This window comes from Lolium perenne, chromosome 3 (genome assembly GCF_019359855.2).
Source record: "Lolium perenne isolate Kyuss_39 chromosome 3, Kyuss_2.0, whole genome shotgun sequence".
In the NCBI taxonomy this organism is placed as follows: Eukaryota; Viridiplantae; Streptophyta; class Magnoliopsida; order Poales; family Poaceae; genus Lolium; species Lolium perenne.
Genome location: NC_067246.2, coordinates 106,476,038 through 106,496,548, shown reverse-complemented (window position 1 = coordinate 106,496,548; position 20,511 = coordinate 106,476,038). Strand labels below are relative to the sequence as shown.

Genomic DNA, 20,511 nt, shown 5'->3' with positions numbered 1-20,511 from the left:
CTTTTTGCGGAAATACAACTCTACATATAGGTGGGCGTCACGGGCTTATCTTAGCCGCCCAATCTGCTTTGAGATTCGTGTAGCATCATGCTGCACATTACAGAAAACACCCCGAACTTTTTCCAATTGGTGTCAGCAAGCCCCTCTCATTTTACATAACATACCCCTCATTCCTTTTATATTGTAGAAATTTAGATGAGTTCACTTGTTTCATATGTAAGAAATTTCGGATAGATTTGTACACAGAGGAAATAGGGCAGAAAACTAACTCTGCTCTTTTTTTCCATGAACCAATCTGGATATGAATGGAGTTAAATTCATCAAATTAGGAACTGTAGGATCCAAGTACACACGGTGGAGAAAAAAATGATCCGGGTCATATTCATACACAAGTTCTTGACAGATCCAAAAAAAAATCATGGATATTAATAAACATCAATTATCCCTAACAATAGATTTTCCATTTAGGAACCAGTACATTCTCGAAAGAAAAAAAATTAAGAACCAATACCATAGATTGATGCATTAAAATGTCTAAAGGAAAATGGATCTGCAACTTAGTCAATCTTGATTCAAAGAAAAGCAACCAAGAGAGAGGCTCCAAGAAATAATCAAGAACAAATCTGGATCTTAATGGAGGCTGGCAGCGTTCCAGTGGGTTCCCTCACACGTGCCTAGCAGAAGACGAGCTCGCCCATGCCGAGCAGCACCGGAGGTTGCAGAAAAGCTCGCCCATGGAGGCCTAGAAGGAGACGGCAATGGAAGAAAGAGGGAAAGGAGGTGGGGCGGAGGGTGGAGACAACGAGACTGAGAGGATAAGAAGAGGGTCACGGACTCACAGAGGCAAGACAAGGTGTGCCGTGTCCACTTTCGATCCTTTAGGGAGAAGAAGGTGTACAAGAGCAGGTTGTTTCTGCAAGAGTGCAACTAGCACGAATCTTCACCAAATTGACGGGCAAGATAAGCCCGGGACGCCCACGACGTTGTAGAATCGCTGCGTCGGTCTTTTTGGCTCATCAGGGCGTCCAAAAAGATTGGGGCAGGGTAGGTTCTTGGGTCCTGGCTGCCTGGCTGGCTACCAAGGCCGACAAGGGGTTCTTGATTTATTTTATTTACAGTGATTTGGACCCGTCGCCTTCGATGAACCAAGACATACCGCGATACCTCCATCTATATTTTTTCCTGTGAGCTTGGTCGGTAGTGTTTGGTTTAAGATATTTTCATGGACCTCTAAACTTTGTTTAATTGCAAACAACACAATATGTTTCCATTATTACATGCAAATAAAGGATTACTACATTTACATCTCTCATTTTGTCAAGAACTTTTTTATACCTCTTACATGACAGATTTGGTGTAGTCTTATTTTAAGCGTTATGTTAGGCGCTATCACGGCGTCGCCGCTGGCGACGGCCGAATACACCACCGGCGCCGCTACTGCGGCCACGGCAACTGACGGCCCGGCTTCCTGGGCGCGTCTCAAGAGGACTGAGGACAACTCCCATGGAGGGCTCCTCGACGGCCTCAATTTCAGACAGCGAGTGCGGAAAATAGCTCGGATCGCGGCGATCCGTGGGAAATCGACGCAGGACACGGGTAAAAGGGAGGACCTTGGGCGATCCTGCCCGGAAATGGAGTACATGCGCAGGAAGGCAATGAAGATCCTGGAAGGAGAAAATAGGAGATCTGAGGAGATCGCACAGGTAATTCCGGACTCCTACCAAATTGATTTGTGCAATCGAGATACTGAGGTCAGGACGGAATCAAGTGATATTAGGGATAAAACTGATTTATTCTATGAGATTCCGCTCCTAGAGAAAGAAATCATAGAAATAGAGCCCCGATCGATTATACACGATTTGGGGGGAAATTACAGATTAGCCTGTGTGGGAAGAGGAAAGAATAATGTAGGTGTTAATGAAAAGATCTCGAATTCGCGGATAATGGAGAATCCAATCCATGCACATTACAGTAAAAAAGTTTGTGATCTGGGCCTGAGATACATATGCGATGAAGGAGGAGGAATTCAAAAAAGTTCTTCCTCCAGGGAAATAATTGAAGAGATTGATTTAGGATGCTCTAGTGAGGGAAAGTATAATACATCTAAATGGAATGTAATAACGGAATCAGATCATGGTGCTGGTAATCTTAATTTTTTTCAAGGCAAATTTTGGAACGACATCATATTTACCTGGTGGATATCTGATTTGACTGAACTAGAAGCAGAAAAACGTGATACCCATTTATGTTCTGATTGCTATCCAAAAGAACACAGAATAGCTCTGTTTATATCAGGCAAAGAAGATGGTGTGACTCAAAATCAACGCAACCTGAAAACACACTGTACTCACACTAGAAAGTTGGCTCTGATGGACAAGAGGATGGAGATCGCTGATGGAAAGAAGAAGCAAGGAGAAGGAGAGAGGAGCAGTGCGGGGGAGAACATCACCCCCATTGCTCGAAGGGCTGCAGCAGGGACAGGGGTTGGACGCACAGGACCTCACCAGCTGGCGGCTGCAAGCGCAGCGGCCCCAGGGAAGAAACTCATGGCAGCAGCGATCGCAGCAGGCACGGGAAGGAAGAAGACGGCTGTGAAGATCCATGAAGATAGAGCCCCTGAAGATGAAGAGATCCTGGTGGTTGATTTTGAAGAAGCAAAAAAGGAGCTGCAGACACCCTGGATCATTGTTGGAAGATACAACACCAAGAGAATTTTCAACACTGCTGGTTTGTTTGCTCGGCTGCGCCACCTATGGCAGCCCCAGGGAGGCATGGTTGAAAAAGGGATTGGCGAGAAGAAGTTTCTGATTGTGCTGGAGCATGAAGGGGATTATAAACATATACTGAAAGGAGGACCTTGGCTGTACCAGAATGATGCATTTCTGGTTGCAAAGTATGATGGAGTCTCATCTGCGTCAGAGGTCCCAATAAACATCATGCCAATCTGGGTTCGAATTCTTGACCTGCCTATCCCAATGATGACAAAAAAGTGGGGAGAGAAGCTGGGAAAAAAGTGTTTGGGTGAAGTTCGTGAGGTAGGGAAGGACAACCATGGACATGTGTGGGCGTCCTTCCTAAGAATCCGTGTTGAGCACAATGTGGAGCATCCAATCAAACGATGGATCCCCATTGCTGCAAAAGAGGGAAGTAAGCCAAAGAGGTATGATGTGAAATACGAAGGAGCACCGCATTTCTGTTTTTTCTGTGGTATTTTCGGCCATAGTGAAAGATCGTGTCTACTACCAGAAGAAGAGAAACTTGTCAGATATTGTGAGGAACAGCGTGCTTCCCCATTTAGGCATGCTGAAAATCGAAGTTATTATGTCCCAGCTGAGGAAAAGAAGACCAAGAGAAGCCTGCATTTCTCACCTGCTAGTTCTGGATGGAAATTGACCCCTGAGACTGATTCGATGGGTAATATTCTCGTCCAAGCTCAGCATGATATTGTGACCTCTGACCAGGCAGCTGTAGAAGAAGAGACACATGCAGTTCCTGAAATGATCCAAGAGGCGCTTGCCGATGCTGTTACAAATCTGCAAGTCAATGATGAAATAGGCAAAGGGATCACAGATGAGCAAGTGACCAAGGCAACCCAGGAGGCAAAGAAAAGAATGAGCTGGACTAGGAACAATAAGTTGAAAAAGAATCATGGCGGTACCAGGGCGATGAGGGTTGTAGGTGGACCAAGGACGATGGCAGTTCCTTCCATCTTGGATTGCCTTCGTGAAGATGGAAGCTTATATGAAGAATTGAAAGAAAATGCTGCCAAAACTGCGACTGCTTTTCTGAAGACGAAAAGCAAGATTTTAGGCAAGCGCCCAAATTCAGAAGACTCTAGCATGGAGGAAGGAGGACAGAGTTTTGTGATCCGGTTCAGGGGGAATGAAGGCAAGCGCAACAAAGCTCTAGAAGATAACAGCCAAGAGGTGCAGCAGAATGTGGAGGAAGACAAGGAGGAAGAACAGGAGGCAACCAGCCATGGGGCCGCTGATCAACTGACAGGCGCGGATGATCGTGCCTGTCAGAAGCCATGAGAGCCCTGGCATGGAACCCCCGGGGGGTGGGCGACTCCCGGACGGTTCAGGAGCTTGAACGCCTCGTGCACACTCACCAGCCTCAGCTTGTATTCTTATCAGAAACCAGGAAAAGAAAGGATGTGGTTGAAAACCTCAGGTGGAGGCTTGGACTGAAACATGTGGTTTCCTACCATGAAGAAGGGAAGGGGGGAGGTCTAGCCCTCTTCTGGCATGAAGACTTAGAAGTTGAGCTGTTTAAAATAAATGATAGAATTATCGATGTAACCGTTTTTGATTCGAAAAAAGGAATAAAATGGAGGTGCACGTTTGTGTATGGTGAGCCTAAAACACATATGAGACATCATATGTGGGATATGTTAAAAAAGATAAAACCAATGATGAATTTGCCTTGGCTTATGTTAGGAGATTTTAATGAAACCATGTGGCAATGTGAACATTTATCAAAAAAGAAAAGAAATGAAAAACAAATGTTAGATTTTAGAGAAGTACTTTCTCATTGTGATCTCCATGACCTTGGCTTCAGTGGAACGCCTTGGACTTTTGATAATAAACAAAAAGGAAAATATAATGTGAAAGTTAGGCTAGATAGGGCAGTAGCCACTCCTAGCTGGACAAACATTTACCCTCAAAGCCAAGTGACTCACCTTACTTCTTCTCGTTCAGATCACTGTCCTATTTTACTTGATATGTACCAGGAAGGAGGAGGAAATATTTCAGCTCGCCCGAGAAGGTATGAAGCGGTTTGGGAGGCAGAGGCATCACTCATGGAGGAAATACAATTTGCTTGGGAGAAGCATGCAAAACCACATGATCTGGGTGCAGTGGCTTCTAACCTATCAGGCGTGATGGACTGTCTTCAGACCTGGAGTAAAAGAACAGTTGGATCGGTGAACAATAGAATAGAGAAGCTTAGAAAGAAGTTGAAGAAATTAAATCTAAGGAACTTTGATAATGAACAAGAGACAAGAAGAAATATTGAGAAGGAGCTTGACAAGTTACTGGAACAAGAAGAAGTGTACTGGAAGCAAAGATCAAGAATAAACTGGCTAAAAGAAGGTGATCGAAATACAAAATTTTTTCACAGAAAAGCAACCTGGAGATCGAAGAAGAATAAAATAGAAAAGTTACAACAAGATAATGGCTCGGTTATTGTTGATAAGGAACAGATGAAAGAGATGACAAATCAGTTTTTCAAAGACCTATATACAGCGGACCCTGGTGTGCAACCTGAAGCCATTTTAGAGGATATGGTCCCTCAGATCTCAGAGGAAATTAATGAGAAATTATGTGCAGACTTCTCTAATGAAGAAATAGGTACTGCCTTATTCCAAATAGGCCCACTAAAGGCGCCTGGCAGGGATGGTTTCCCGGCAAGATTTTTCCAGAGACATTGGGGAGTGTTCAAAGAGGATATCACTGAGGCAGTAAAAGAATTCTTTAGAACAAAGAGAATGCCGGAGGGTATTAATGATACTGTGATCGTGATGATCCCAAAAAAGAAAAACCCGGTTTGTCTAAGAGACTTTAGACCAATAAGCCTATGCAATGTTATTTATAAAGTGGTTTCCAAATGCTTGGTTAATAGGCTGAGACCGATTCTCCAGGATATAATTGCACCAAACCAGAGCGCTTTCGTTCCTGGGAGGATGATCACTGACAATGCATTGATTGCTTTTGAATGCATTCACTCTCTTCAAAAAAGCAATGATAGAAAAGGTAACTTCTGTGCCTATAAGCTAGACTTAGCTAAAGCCTATGATAGAGTTGACTGGTCTTATTTGGAAGGTGTACTTGTAAAGCTTGGTTTTGCTGAACAATGGATTGGATGGATTATGTCTTGCATCAAATCAGTCTCTTACTCAGTTAGATTCAATGGGGAGCTGTTAAATAAATTCACCCCCTCTAGAGGATTAAGACAGGGAGACCCATTATCACCCTATCTGTTCCTTTTTGTTGCGGATGGCTTATCAAGACTTCTCCAGAAAGAAATTGATGAAGGAAGAATTACAGAGCTGAAAGTGTGCAGACGAAGCCCCGGTATTTCTCATTTACTATTCGCAGATGATAGTCTGTTATTTTTTGAAGCCAACCCGGATCAAGCAAGCAAGGTCAAGGTAGTCTTAAACAAATATGAGAAGGCAACAGGACAACTCCTAAGCCCTGGTAAATGTTCATTGCTTGTTGGAAATAAGTGTTCTGAGGATCAAAGCCAAGTAGTGGCTTCCATTCTGGACATTCAAACTATAGGTTTTGAGGAAAAGTACCTAGGTTTGCCAGTGCCAGAAGGGCGCATGAAAGATGGTAAATTTCAGCCGGTTAAAGAGAAATTAAAAAAGAAGTTCTCTGACTATGCTGAAAAATATGCGTCTAGTGGAGCGAAGGATGTCCTGATAAAATCTGTTATCCAGGCCATCCCCACTTATCCAATGAGTGTTTTTAAATTCTCTGAAGGGCTTTGTGAAGATTTGATGAAATTAACTAGAGACTTCTGGTGGGGTGATGAAAAAGAGAGAAGACGGATGCATTGGATGAGCTGGGATAAAATAACAAAGAGGAAAGGACAAGGTGGCATGGGTTTTAAAGATCTCCATCTTTTTAACCAAGCTCTGCTGGCAAAACAGGCCTGGAGGTTGATTGCCTTCCCTGACAGTCTTTGTGCAAAGTTGCTGAAAGCAAAATACTACCCGAATGGGGAATTAATGGACACAGCTTTTATCCAGAACCCATCCCCTGGATGGCAGGGAATAATGCATGGCCTAGAGCTCTTGAAGAAAGGGGCTATATGGAGAATTGGTAATGGGGCCAAAGTACGTATTTGGAGAGACAACTGGGTGCCAAGGGGAAATATGAAAATATCTGCTAATGTAAACAACTCACGGTTAAGAAGAGTCTCTCAATTGATAAACAACCATGACCACACCTGGAAGGAAGATGTTATCCGTGATATCTTTATGCCTCATGATGCTGATGCTGTCTTACGTATTAGACTGCCATCCTATGATGATGAGGACTTTATTTCCTGGACACTTGAAAATCATGGCATGTTCACTGTCAGGAGCGCGTACAACCTTGCGCTCGACCTGAAAAACGGAACACCGCCTAATTCAAGCAGCTGCCAAAATGGTGATAGGAATCTTTGGAAAGTCATTTGGAGTACAAATGTGCCCCCAAAGGTAAAAATCTTTACTTGGAAGCTTGCTACTAATAATATTGCTGTACAGGTTAATAGAGCTCGCAGACTTCCAAATATCCTGCCTATGTGTACTATCTGTGGGATGGAGGAGGAGACCGGATACCATGCTACAATGGTTTGTACAAAAGCTATTGCCTTGAGACAGGGCCTGGAAAAATCCTGGAATCTTCCACCGGAATCAAAGTTAATTCACACCGGTCCCGACTGGGTTTTGGTTCTTCTGGACAGCCTAACTCATGACCAAAGAAGTAAGATGATGTTCCTATGGTGGAGGGCTTGGCACCATAGAAACAATATCATCTTTGATAATGGCCAGGCTTCAGTGGATAATTCGATTCGGTTTTTACAAAACTATCTCACTACGTTTCAAGGTATAGCTGCAGGTCATATTGTTGCTGATCGGAAAGGAAAAGGTACAATTTCACAAGGAAATGTTCATAGACAGGGGCCAATCTTGAAGGAAAATAATGAAAATAACACCTGGATGAAACCTGAGGAAGGGTGGATAAAGTGCAATGTTGATGCAAGCTTTCTGTCAGAAGGTAAGACGGGCTCCTGGGGCGCAGTAGTCAGAGACAATTTTGGAAAAATCATCTGCTCAGCTTGGGGATTAATACCCCACTGTCAATCGGCCTATGTGGCTGAAGCAATTGCGTGTCTAAATGGCTTGCAAGTTGCTTTAAACAACTCTGAAGCTGACATGATTATCGAATCAGATAGCTCTTTAACCATTGAGGCTTTCCGGGAAGGGAGTATGGATAGATCCGAAATCAGTATCATCGCAAAGGAGTTTAGAAGGAAGAAGCCACCAGATAGACAAGTGAAAATTTTAAAAATTAATAGAAACTGTAACAAGGTCGCTCATGAATTATGTCAATTTAGTCGTAGAGAGTTGAGTAGTGGTGTTCTGCTAAGTGCGGTCCCGACCTGCGTGTCGAGAGCGGCTTGCAATGATTGTAATCCAGATATTATGTTTTAATTAATATACAACCACTTTCGAAAAAAAAGAACTTTTTTATACAAGAGAAAACATGTTTTTTTACCTCCACAAAACCACTGATTTAGCAATACTAAAAAATATACTTTTTTTTTTGTAATATGAGGTAGTAGAATCAACATGCCAGGTGAGCGTAGGTTTTATGAGATACGGAGTGCATCCCAAATAGGTAGTTTTGTGATACATTTAGTAACTAAACTTGTACCTTCTAGATTAGGATTCAAATTGTATGAACTTAGTTGTTTGAATTGCTTCAATTTGTTCTGCTCATACAATTAATAATGCCAAGACCCAACTGAAAGTCTGAAACCATTCCCGTCTCATGATTCCACATAGTTTTCTTATTCCATCCAACTCATTGCCCTAAACCAAACTCCTCATCTACTGGGGTATTTAAGCACTAATGGTCCTTCTCAACAAGACTTAAACTTGGCAATTAGAAGTCAATGGTTTATTTTACCTCTTGTGCATTATACAATGCAGATGTTCCGTGTGCTAACATAGGAGAGAATATAAATATGTAACCCCCAATACTCTTACGACATGCTGCAGTTTCATTTGATTTGGTTAGTTGGTTTAATTAATTGACCAAATAAAAAACTATTTGTACTTCGGCCAGGTTGTTGCACCTTGATCTTTTCGGGTTTGAGTTGCTGAGGGAGTAGAAGAAATATTTTAAAATCTGATGAATATGACAGAATGTTTATCTTTCTAGATTTGTTGTCACACGGCTGTTTTGACAATCGCGGATGATTCCAAGAGACATAAATAAAACTAGAAGATACACATGGATCCATATGCTCCACAAATATCAGGGAGAAAGAAACCGTGTGAAGCTGCTGCTGATTGGTCCCAACCACTAATTTTGTGAAGAAAGATAATGTTTTTTTGTTGGGAAGAAAGAAAAGTAGTGTTGTTGCTTGTCAAATTGGTCGAAGATTCTCATTCAACGCACTTTATACAAATCGATGCCATTTATCATGTACTCAACTAGGAAGGATCATAGATGAAAATATCGCTTGACTGCATTTTATGTACATAACTGTGTGTATTTTCTATATTTGTTTGTTTAAAATCAGGATGCAAATCAAATATAGGCCATTATTTTCCAGATGTATATTTATTTTGAGAAACTTTCCAGATGTTTTTTAGAATATCCAGATGTATATATAGATGATATGATACTGGTCTACAATGTGGGTCAATTACTAGCATTATGTAGGCCAGGCCCAGCATAATGAGGTTTAAACTCCATAGGCCCACTAAGGCCTTGGACCCGGGTGTTGCTGGTCTCCCCATGTGACACATCGCACATGGAGACAGAGCCCACCGGTCCCTGGCTCAATATTCTCCTCAGACAAGATCAAATCAAAGGTTTGCGTGACTGAAAAAAATCAAAGCAATCATGTCCTATCTTACACCATAGTAATGGCCTTAAATGTTAGATCTATTCCTTTCGCAAAAAAAGTTAGATATATTCGGCTTAATTTTATTTATTTATAGCAAATATCTCATTAATTACCAATAAAGGAAAAAGGAAAAAAAAATAGGAAAGTTTGTATACAGTCCTTGAGTACAAGAATTTTCTTTTGTTTAGCCATATGGATAACCAAGGACATTTCTTCTTTGAGGTTTCTCTTCCAGTTTTGAATAAAAAATCTTTCATTTTTGAATATTTTCCCATTTCTTTCTAACGAAATGGTCCAACATCCCAGCGTAATGCCTTCCATTGAAACATGCTTATGTATTCGTAAAAAAAAACATGCCTATGTAGATTCTGTTTGAGAAAATGAATTTCATCATATGAACATGTTCCTCTTTTCCTCTATCGTAATATTGAATTCCAACAGCCTTGAGCGAAGCTACAGTCCCGGAAAGGTGCAATTGTGATTCCACTGCTTCAGAAATCAGAACATATAACGCAACTATAGCTCGGCAGATGAAAGTTTTTCCTTTGCAGCATTCCCCTTGTATCTAGCCTATCTTGCATTAGCAGCCAAAGAAAGACCTTGTGTTTAAACTGACAAGCACTTCTCCAAATCGACTTTTACAAGTCATGAATAGGTTCCTTGTGCGTTAAAACTTTATACATCTTCCTTGAGGAGTAATTGTTCCCCAAGTATAAGACCATTGGCAGGAGAATCATGTAACTGAATCGTTGCCAGATTTGCTTGCAGCTGATTGAATTGGTGATAAGCTTGCGCTGATAAAGGTCTGTGGAAGTGTTCCTGTAGGTCGGCCATTGTTAGGAGATTTGCTGCTGAAATTTGTGAGTTGACTGAGAAGGAAAATAGTTCTGGTATCTGCTCTTCTTGTGTCAGATCTTGCCAATTATCTGACCAAAAAAAAGGATAGATTTCCCATTATTTAGCTTGCATTATGCGTGTTGCTTGTATAGATCAATTAGTTTGATGTGAGCTTTCCACCAAGAAGAGCCTTCAAGCTTGCCTAGTGGTGGTCCCTTTTGGTAGTATTCGGCTTAATTTGGCAATGAAAACCATTTGCCAAACCTCCATAGGATGATCTTCATCTTTTTTTTTTGAGAAGGAATAGCTGCGATTTTATTACGACAGGTCAGCTGGTTCCTAATACACATAGGAACAGCACCATTCCACATGTTATAAAGTTTGTTAACGCAGCTGGGCCTCTTTGTTTGGGCTGGCTGTACTGCTGTGCAGGAAAAGCTGCTGTGCAGGAGAAGCAGCTGTTCTGAGTTGTAGCCTTTGGCAACTTGGCTGGCTGTTAAGCAGTAAACTGGGAAATTATCGAAAATAACCTTAGAGACATGAGAACATGTATTATTGTTGATTTACGTGTAATAAATAACATATGGATCCATCAAATACATATGCATTACAAATATATATTTATGCAAAGTACGTTTCAATAGTATTTTCCTATGTAGCACAAACAGTTCTAGGTTTCTCTAGCATTGAACAATGCGTTGGCTATGTCATCACGTGTCGAGTTCATGCTTATGCTGTGTTATCCACCCGGAGCACTATCACCTGTTGTCGTTATTGCTTGCCTTTGCACCTTAGGGGTGTAATTCTCATCAGAGTCGCACCGATCAAATTGCTTGTCACGTAAGTGAGAGTCTCTAATGAAATTGTGAAGAGCAATGCAAGCTAGGATAATTTTCTTCTGTGTAACCAAATCGTAAGAAGGGATACCCTTCAACATGCGCCACTTATTTTTCAAGATACCAAAATTACGCTCGATAGCATTTTGATTCTGAGCATGCACATAGTTAAAAATTTCTTCCTTCTTTGTAGGTAGCCCTTCTTGACGATTCTTGTATCCCTTTCTACTCAAGCAACCACTATCCCTATTATTTGCGTTGACTTCATCCATACATATGTCGCATAAAAGTCTAGTGTGGTATGCATCTCAAACAGCCTTCTCCATTGCAAAGCACTAAAACACTATACAGAAAAACACTACAAAATTACAAGGTGTTGAAATATTGGCAGCAGCATCCGTGTATGACAAATGTATGTACCAAACAAATGTATCTAGCAAATCAGCAGCATGGAAAATGTGCAGCAATTCTGTTTCATGCATATGGACACCACGCGTTGAATTCTAATCACAACATAAAATAGATAGTAATGAAAATTTGGATCAACAGAACCGTGTACCAAACCATCTAGGATCATAACATATCTAACCAGAGATTAATTATCAGTTGACTAATTGTATATACAGTAGCTAGATTTTTCCTTTGATTAATCATGATATCTAACCAGATCATGGTGCATGCCATAGCTGGTCTTGTAGGCTTACACGCGAGATAAAATCAAACATGCAAGTAGACTGTTGGCTAAAGCCAATGCATTAATCAATCGGTTACATGCATTAGCTCAGTGTTCGCAAGGCTAGCTGCACGACTCATGTATTATCTCCGCATGTATACATATACATCACTCAGGTTGATGAATTGCTCAGCTCAACTACCAAAGCATCTAGCATCATATGACCAGCTGTGTTACAGCGCATCAAGCAAGGAGAGGAGAAACGGAAAACGATTCTCACCAGCTGGTCGTTCGTGCGGAGGACTTCGTCCGCCAGGAAGAGTTCGCCGGCCGTACGGAGTTTGGGAGACGACCGAGGTCAGCTGTGCGCGGAATACGGAAGAGATAGCACGGGGAAGACGGCCGGCCGCGAAGAACACCGGCCTCTGGTGGGGGGCGGCCGGAGCTGCAGGGTGCAGCGGGCGGCGGCGCGCAGCTCGGCAACCCTATCGTGTATGCAGAGAACCCGTTCGGGCCTTTGGGAAGAAAATATAAGCCCAGAAAAAAAAAACGGAAAGGAATTTTGGATAGCTAGGCGGTGGCAGTTTACCAGTAAATTCCGAAAACCAAATGGGCAAAGAAAGGGAACGGTTCGGGAGGCCTAAAAAAAGCTCGGTAAACACCTCCCACCCATGCTTTTTCTACTTTTTTTTGAGAAAGACCCATGCTTTTTCTACTGTGTGGAAAGGGGACCTGCTTTTGGAAAAGCCTACCACATAGCCAACCCGTTTGTTTCGTTTGCTCTGCTTTTTTCTATGAAAAGCAGCTAAAAGCCCAAACAAAGAGGCCTTGGCAAGTAGATGTGCTGCCTTGTTCGCTGCACGCCGCACCGCTCTAACAGAAGAATCGCCAAAACTCCACAAAAGGGACTTGATCTCTTCGACCAATGGACCATGAACTGATCGATCCTTCTTGTCCCGCGAAAGCTTCGCCGCCACCCTTGTACTATCTGTTTCCAGAATCACCCATGATACCGGCATATTCAGAGCAAGTTGAAGACCCAACCGACATGCTTGTAGCTCAGCTCCTTCAGCGTCCAAAAGGTGAGGAAAAAATGGCTTGCTCCACCCACGAAGCTTCCATGGTGGTTTCTGATAACCACGTCGCCTCCGCCATATGCGTCCGAAGCTCGATAAGCACCATCAGTATTAATCTTCACCCAATCCCAGTCCGGCTTGAGCCAGTGCTCATTCAATTTAACCGAGACGGAGGGCGCCAAGGTCTGGACACTCTTCCACTCCTCAATGCCTGCAACAGTACGTGTCGCCACTGACTGGTCCGCCAACTTCTGACTCTCTCTTGCATCATTCCGAGCCTGCCAGAGATTATACAACATGGTAATCATCAGAGCTACATCGTCACTCGAAGCCTTACCGTTCCAGTCCAGTAGCCAGCCCTTAAGATCCGAATGGTGTTGAAGCAATTTTGGTGGAGTAGCTAACTGACGCTGTGATAGCTCAAACAGGCTCAACCATCTTGTTTGGAACCTGTACTTTCCACAAAGACTTGTAATTTTTCTCCTCAGCCCCAACAATCGGAGGATACACCACGGCCATCTCCACTTCTGTCACCATGGGAAGATTCAGATCGAGCTAGGTAATAGGCCAACTTGACTGTGTACAGGCCTGTTTGTCGTGACGCCAGGGCACGAAGTCAAGGAGCTGCAGAATTTTGAGCTAAGATTGATGCACTTAGGCCTGTCTTGCTTTTAACCGGATAGTCGAGTCCAGGTTTACTCAAGGTGAAATGGGATTTGGACTGAACATGTTTTATGGGAAAGTTACCTGACACGCAAAACGACATGGTTCCTTAAAACAAGACATTGCATCGTGTAGACCCTGATGATGATCACATGAGAGGAAAAGAAAAGGGACTCTAGTGGGCTCCGAAAAGGGGTAAGAAATCGAAACAATGGGACGTGCACAGCAACCTAGCAAGTGTCCATGTTAGATTACTGCACTACTACTGCACCAGGCTACTATTAGTACTGTACTGCTTGCTTAGCAGCTTGGTCACTGTCTCGATTAAAATGTCCTTCACAAGTTTTAGCTCCAATGTACATCCAATGATATTATATTAGAGCTTAATGATGGCTTTGCACATTACCTTATGATGGGCCTTGGTGGGCGCAACAGGAGAGCTACAACTCCAGTTTTCTTAATTTACACAAACAGATTACTGTGTATCTCTTAGCTTATTCAGGCATACTGTTGCTGCCACTGAGATCACAAACCAGTCATCAAAGAAATGGCAAAACAAAAAAAAATTGGGCATTGTACTGAAGTTGCTTATCTGAAATTGTATTCAGTTGCTCATGGACGTGCTTGCGCACTGCCATGAGCAACATTGAGGATGTTTCTGTTTCCGTCGTTATATAAACCCATGGAAATCGACACCCATCAAGCAACAGGGCACATGACTTGAACAGAGATCTCAAACATCATACTATATGGAAATTTAGTTTGAAACATTTATCTAGCAATCAATACTCGTCCAAGTAATTGTACAACGACTCGTCGTTCCTCCACCGACGTCTTGAGAGCAATGACTTGAGGAAACCCCGGCCTTTGCTCGAGCTTTTCTCCCGCTCTTTGTCTTTTTGGTTCTCCCAGTCGGAATGGAGCTGCATCGAAGTTTGTCTCTGCAAGATATTATCACATCAGAAACTAGAAAAAAAGTGGTTCCAGAATATATAATACGAGTAAACAGAAAGAAAACATACAAAATGCTTCGGATCCAGAGGTGGTCTTCTTGCGACTGTAGTAGATCGCGCAAGGGGACTGGGAGTTGGTATCGGCGAACCTGCTCTTGTTTCTGCCCTTGGTTCTGCTCTAGTTTCTGTAGGTGAAATTGCAATTATTGTCCACTTAAATTCTTTTCTGCAAGCTGATCATTAAAAAAATGCAGTGCTTGCTCATTCAGGTGTCAGAATAGAACAATACTATACCTTTTGGATTTGAGTTCACAACTTCGGGCTGGGGCCACCCTGGCTGGGGCGATGGTGATTTCCCTCGTGCTTTACGAGAAGGTGACATGGACCGTGATCGGTGATGTGTCTCACGAATTGTAGGAGACTGTGAACGGATACTCCTGCAATAGAACATACTTTAAATAAGCATGTACTATGTCTTTCTTGACAAAGAACAGTCAGAAGGGTGTCTTATGAACACTTCGACCAAAAAAAATAAATCCAAACCACTGTTTACCTCATTGTAGTCTGCCTACTAACTGGAGTGGAAATTGCTGTAACATAAACCATTAAAAAACCAGTTAGACAGCAAACTCTCTTAGATTCAGAAATCAGAAATGCAGTAAACTTACCAGATTGAGACTTGCGCATTTTGCGACCCGCGTATTGCCTGTTATATCGCGGGGGCTCTGAGACTGGATGGATAGCAGACTCCGCTATATCTGCGCCTATACAACATTGTAACAATTATTTAAACAGCACGTGAAGGTTATTATGTAAAACACTAGCAACAAAATAAAATTACGCCGTGAATTTACCTGGTAATAGGTACCGCGTGTGGTACCGCGGTGCCTTAATAAGAAGAGCCTGTTGAGATCTTCCCTCTTGGTCAATCGTCTGTTGGCAAATCCTTACCCTCTACAACCATGTGAAACAATGCCGCGACTGTTAAAACTTAGCGGGAGACAAATGACAGTATTTCCCATCCATTCAATAATATGATAGACAGCATAAATAAAAAAGAGGATTTACAAAAATATTCCCTACATTCAACGTTCACGTAAATACCTGTTCAACCGACGACACTCGAAGTTCTGTATCGTTAACCTCATCCGCTTTTTCATTGACAAGATTATCCACCTTGTACGACACAAAACCCAGATGGTCAACAGTGCTAACAAGGGCTTCAACTGCGTAGTCTTTTAAACTTGTCACCACCCTACAAAAAATCGGTGTAAATGAGATGCAACATACCAGCAAAAGTTAACAAGGAGACTAAGAAAAAAACATAATAAGACATCTTACGTAGATCTGTGCGAGTTGTTTGTGTAGAATACTTCAAAATACTCTGCCGCTGAGTATAGTTGTGACCGCAGATTCCTCAAGTCCTACAAACAAACATAGTTTAAGCTCAGCATAGGGATACTATAAGAAACGCCATATTGGAGAAACATCCCCAATTAACTAAGTTGCAGCCATGTGGGGTTTCGTCGTGAACAAGGGTCCTAATTTCTTTGCCTCGAATAGCGACAAATTTGACAAGGGATGGCAACAGCATGCTAACGGTTGACAATAACAGACCAATAAGCTTCCTGAAACACAACTAGGCTACAATTCAAACTTCAAAAGAGCAAAAGGCTACCGTATACGCGAGGCTCTACAAACTATGTGTGACAACCAACTTGGGTGCGGCCTACTAGCTAACAGCTTCTGTACCTGGCAGCCACCCCACTGCACAAAACGCGCATTTTTAAAAGCTTAATGTGGTGGCGCTTTTGCTCAATTAGGGGGAAAGCAGAAAAAGGTTCAGCTATTACAGAGTTGCACACCCAATTATGTATAACCAGCATGAGATCTTATTAAAAAGAAGTAATACTACATGGTTGCATATACAAACTACAAGGACTACAAAGATAGAAGGAATTCGTAGAACATTTTCAGAAGTAATAATAACTACACTCAGTATGGAAAGGTCAGTGCAGAGTCGACTCCCAAAATAGGAAATCTTGTGATTGACAGGGACATCGCGGGGCACAGTCCAGTGCGGCCCCCAAAATTAGACCGGCCACCAGATTTCCCGGTGACGCAGCCGCAAAATCAAGAAATGCAGCCCGATTTCCGCAAGAACATATCCATCTGCCTAGATCCATGAGAGAGGAAACAGAGGGGCGGAACGCAGAGATTGCGCCTTGCGGGTGGAGTTGAGGTTACCTTGAGGCTGTCCGAGAAGAGGAGGCCCTCTTGCAAGGACGGCATGTCGTCGCTGGTGGAGGCAGCGTCGAGGTTGTGGGACTGGGACGAGACGGAGGATGGCGACATTGCGGCTGCCTCCATGAGTGAAGCCGCGGCACCGGCACCAACCCCCTACCAACCAACCGAGCGGAGAGTAGGGGGCAGTTGTTGCCAAGATTCGCCGCTACCAAGCGCACCAAAACCCTGCTCCGCGGACCAAAACCTCTGGGAACGCCACAAGGGAAGCAAAGAGAGAGATTTTGAAGAAGAGGCGCCGGCTCGTCTGTGGTGGTGGGGTGGGGGTGAGGAGCCGGCTCACCTACACGGTGAGTTGGGCACTTGAGCTACTCACGGCAAGATCTGGGTCGGGTCCTCGTGGGCTCGGAAGATTGGTAGCGACATGAGAGAGGGGGCAGGGCCCAGGGTAGGGGAGGGGAGGATAGATAGGGGGCGACGGGAGGAAGATGATGAAGGGGAAAAGAGGCGCTTTGGCTGCAAACTTTTGTGGGGGAGCGGAGCAATGGGAGCAAACTGCAGAGGTTGTTGAGCTACCACTGACGGACTGCTGTTCTTTTGGCTAGATTTATCTTGGCCGTGTCACTGCCATGTGGGCCGTAGGTCCATTGTTCAGGGTTACTAACCCGCAAAGATCATGTTCTGCTCAACTGTTTCCCTTCCTGTAATGTAGGTGTTGTTGTTCCGAAAACATTTCTTTCGCGTTCTAGGTGTTAGCAATGTGGTGTGAAAACTGTTTCCTGCTGCTGTGAGACGCACACTTTGTTGGGGCTGATTTCTTTTTTCTTTTTTCGCTTTATAGTTGCGGAGGCCGAGCAAATTTCAAACCATTTTAGTATCAATACATTACCATTTACTAAAATAACTAGTGACTCCTCTACATTATTGGTTATGATATTTTTGTTCACATGCATGGTGATATCTGGCTACAAGGAGGCCCGAAAACAAGCCGTGCACATCTTTTTCTTCAACAATTTGAGTGATCATCCGTTAAAAACGGTATGAGAAAGCTATGCTCGTTTTAGTGAACAATGCGCAAAACAGATTTCGAACTCTAAAAATCTAACTCTTTCTCTTTGCAATATATAATTTTCAATTTAACAAAAAACGACCCTAAAACATGTCGGGGTATTTAAGGAAGTCATGAGTGTATTCTTTCCAGGTTATGGCATGTGGGTGAAACGAGCTGTAGGTATGCGATGAGTTGTGTCTTTTTTTTGTTTCACTTTAGCTTTGCATACCTTATTGATCTAAAATCACAATTTTATTACTTCAGTCAATGTCTTGATTAAGAATTCGAGGACATGTTTGCCCAATGAAGAAATGATGGTTGAAAGCCTATTTTGGAAGATGTCAATTCATAGAGAAAATGACATCACAATCCTAATTATAGATGAAATGGTACAAATGGGGGGATGGATAAAAAATGGGAAAATACCATGCATATTACTATTTTTATAGTGTGGGCACCTTCTACGTTGCTATAAACTTTGTTTCCACCGATTTTGGCCTTCACTTTTAATGAGCTATCTTTAGAGTTGCTTCGGAACTTCTTTAGCTTGACTTAAGAGACTCATTTTTAGGTTCAATGTAAGTAAAGTTAATATGTATTATTATGGATCTTATTATGAGCATGAGCATGTACAAGATAATCTTGGGCTATTCATTATTCATATGTAGAGAACTAAAGATTTCAGGATTGTCTTAATATTTGAAAAGCACATCATATTTCCTACGGTTTATCGCCTAACTGTTCTGGCATTCGACCGGTTGAAGGCAATAGTTAAGATGGCTTTCGGCGACAAAAAAAAAGGCATCAATGTGCTTGTTAATATTTGTAGACTCTATCCTTGACCATTGATCGAAAATCTGCATCTTTCTTTGTTACGACTCAAACAAGTGTGTGAGATCGAAAGATTTTAATTTGGGCATCTTCTCTGGGCAGCCCCAAATATTAGCCGGCGGCGCACATGCCGAACACGTTTGGGGAGCACCGGCGACAGTGCCGGCAATTTTTGAGGAAAGGTGCCCACACTAGTGTTCAACCCAAACCAGTGCCGACGCAGTTGGATAGAGAGAGGTGGAGGTAGTTCGGGGGAGAGAAAAGACGGGGCCGGGTAGTTCATGTCACTAGCATGTGGGCCATATAGAAGAGAATCCGACGTGGAGTTGTTTGTCAACCGCGCCGGCGCTCCCAATCTAACCCCCTTGTACATGTCGCGGGTTGGGTTCCCTAACGATTTTACTGGGAGCAAAGTGGCGTGGATTTTTAATGGACCAGCGCTATAAGCAGTTTCACTCCCTAAGACTAGTCACAATGCATAGTATCATATAGAAGTATCATGTGTATGATACTACTATATGTTATTATGTCCACAATGCATGGTATCATATGCTAGTATCATAATCTTTTTATATTAATTAATTTGTAGAATCTCAATGCAAATATATGTACAAGATTTGTTTGGCATTAAATTTTCTAGTACTACGTGTTATGATACAGTATCTACCTATGATACTACTACCATCTCTCTCTTCTTTAATTGCACTGCCACATCAGCTTTTTGCATGCATGTGGTGCATGATACTACCTATGATACTCCCATTGTGGGTAGTCTAAAACCTCCAATTCTCCAAATCACTGCTGGCTAGTACGATTTAGAGCTAAGATGCTCTTATGGCCACATGGCATGATGGTGTAGCAGTATATAGGTTTTGGGAGAAAGGATTCCGTCCGTGACTGTACTAAATTTTTGTTCCTTTTCTACAACGGTCTGCATTTGGCAATTATCGTACTCTCAACTCTGGCCCCGCTCACGTTGTAGTTATATCCATCGTCCTGCCAAAAAATAAATGCTAATCAACGCTGACAACATGAGTGAAAAATGGGGCCTATCCATAGCCAACGAGACCTGATGGACGTGAACATCTCACAGGTGCGTGGAGGGGAAACTTTCCACACCCAAACATGAGCGCTAGCAGCCTGCTGCCGCAATGTCAGGTGGCGAGGTCGGTTGTTGCGTGGTGGAGTAGGAGCAGGAGCACGGGCAGCATGCAAGCTGCGAACGAACGATCTGCCCCGGGCCGGTGGTTTTGCCCTCTTTTCTGGTCGATTATCAGTTGGGACGCAGGGCTGGTCTGGTCAGTTGTTGTCTGCCGTGCGTCCTTCCTCCTTTCTCTTCAGTCTTCTACTATGTAGCATGAAGCTTCCTCCTTTCACAGAACACCAATTAAGTCCCTCAATATCACAGATACTCGAACCTTCATTGCTAGTCCTCCAATCCGGCATTCATGATATTCTCCGTCTTTGATTTCACCATGGGCCAGAATATCATCTAATGGCAACACAGCTGCGTCACTTCCTCCAGAACCAAATGGTCGGAATAAAAGTATGGGTGCACACGACCGAGTACCAGCTGATCCAGCAAACTCCAGACATAAGGTGTCCTATTACATTCGCTGGCGGGGCCTTTCGAAATTCACCACTCCAGCCAGATGAATTAGGACCCACTTGAGGATGGGCACCATCTTCGCAGAAGAGGAAACCTAGGACT

The 20,511-nt window shown here is 43.0% G+C and overlaps 2 protein-coding genes across 3 annotated transcripts; one reads left to right on the top strand and one right to left on the bottom strand.

Moving 5' to 3' along the window:
- The first annotated feature begins 4,882 nt into the window (after positions 1-4,882).
- LOC139837959 (uncharacterized) lies at positions 4,883-10,940 on the top strand. The gene is made up of 6 exons (XM_071827291.1): positions 4,883-5,545; positions 5,642-5,753; positions 6,285-7,210; positions 7,259-7,478; positions 7,602-7,772; positions 10,906-10,940. The coding sequence occupies exons 1-6, from the start codon at positions 4,883-4,885 to the stop codon at positions 10,938-10,940; spliced, it is 2,127 nt and encodes a 708-aa protein (XP_071683392.1).
- A 3,339-nt stretch (positions 10,941-14,279) lies between these two features.
- LOC127342091 (probable protein ABIL3) lies at positions 14,280-17,474 on the bottom strand. 2 transcript variants are annotated; one of them, XM_051368030.2, is made up of 9 exons: positions 16,922-17,474; positions 16,016-16,098; positions 15,779-15,929; positions 15,529-15,628; positions 15,343-15,438; positions 15,228-15,264; positions 14,965-15,111; positions 14,744-14,861; positions 14,280-14,662 (listed from the first exon to the last, which is right to left on the bottom strand). In XM_051368030.2, exons 1-9 carry the CDS (start codon positions 17,042-17,044, stop codon positions 14,504-14,506), a joined length of 1,014 nt encoding a protein of 337 aa, XP_051223990.1. In that variant the 5' UTR covers positions 17,045-17,474; the 3' UTR covers positions 14,280-14,503. The 2 variants fall into 2 exon arrangements, with proteins under 2 accessions (XP_051223990.1, XP_051223991.1); XM_051368031.2 differs by having other exon boundaries at positions 14,744-14,859; positions 14,969-15,111; positions 16,922-17,471.
- Positions 17,475-20,511: the final 3,037 nt, after the last annotated feature.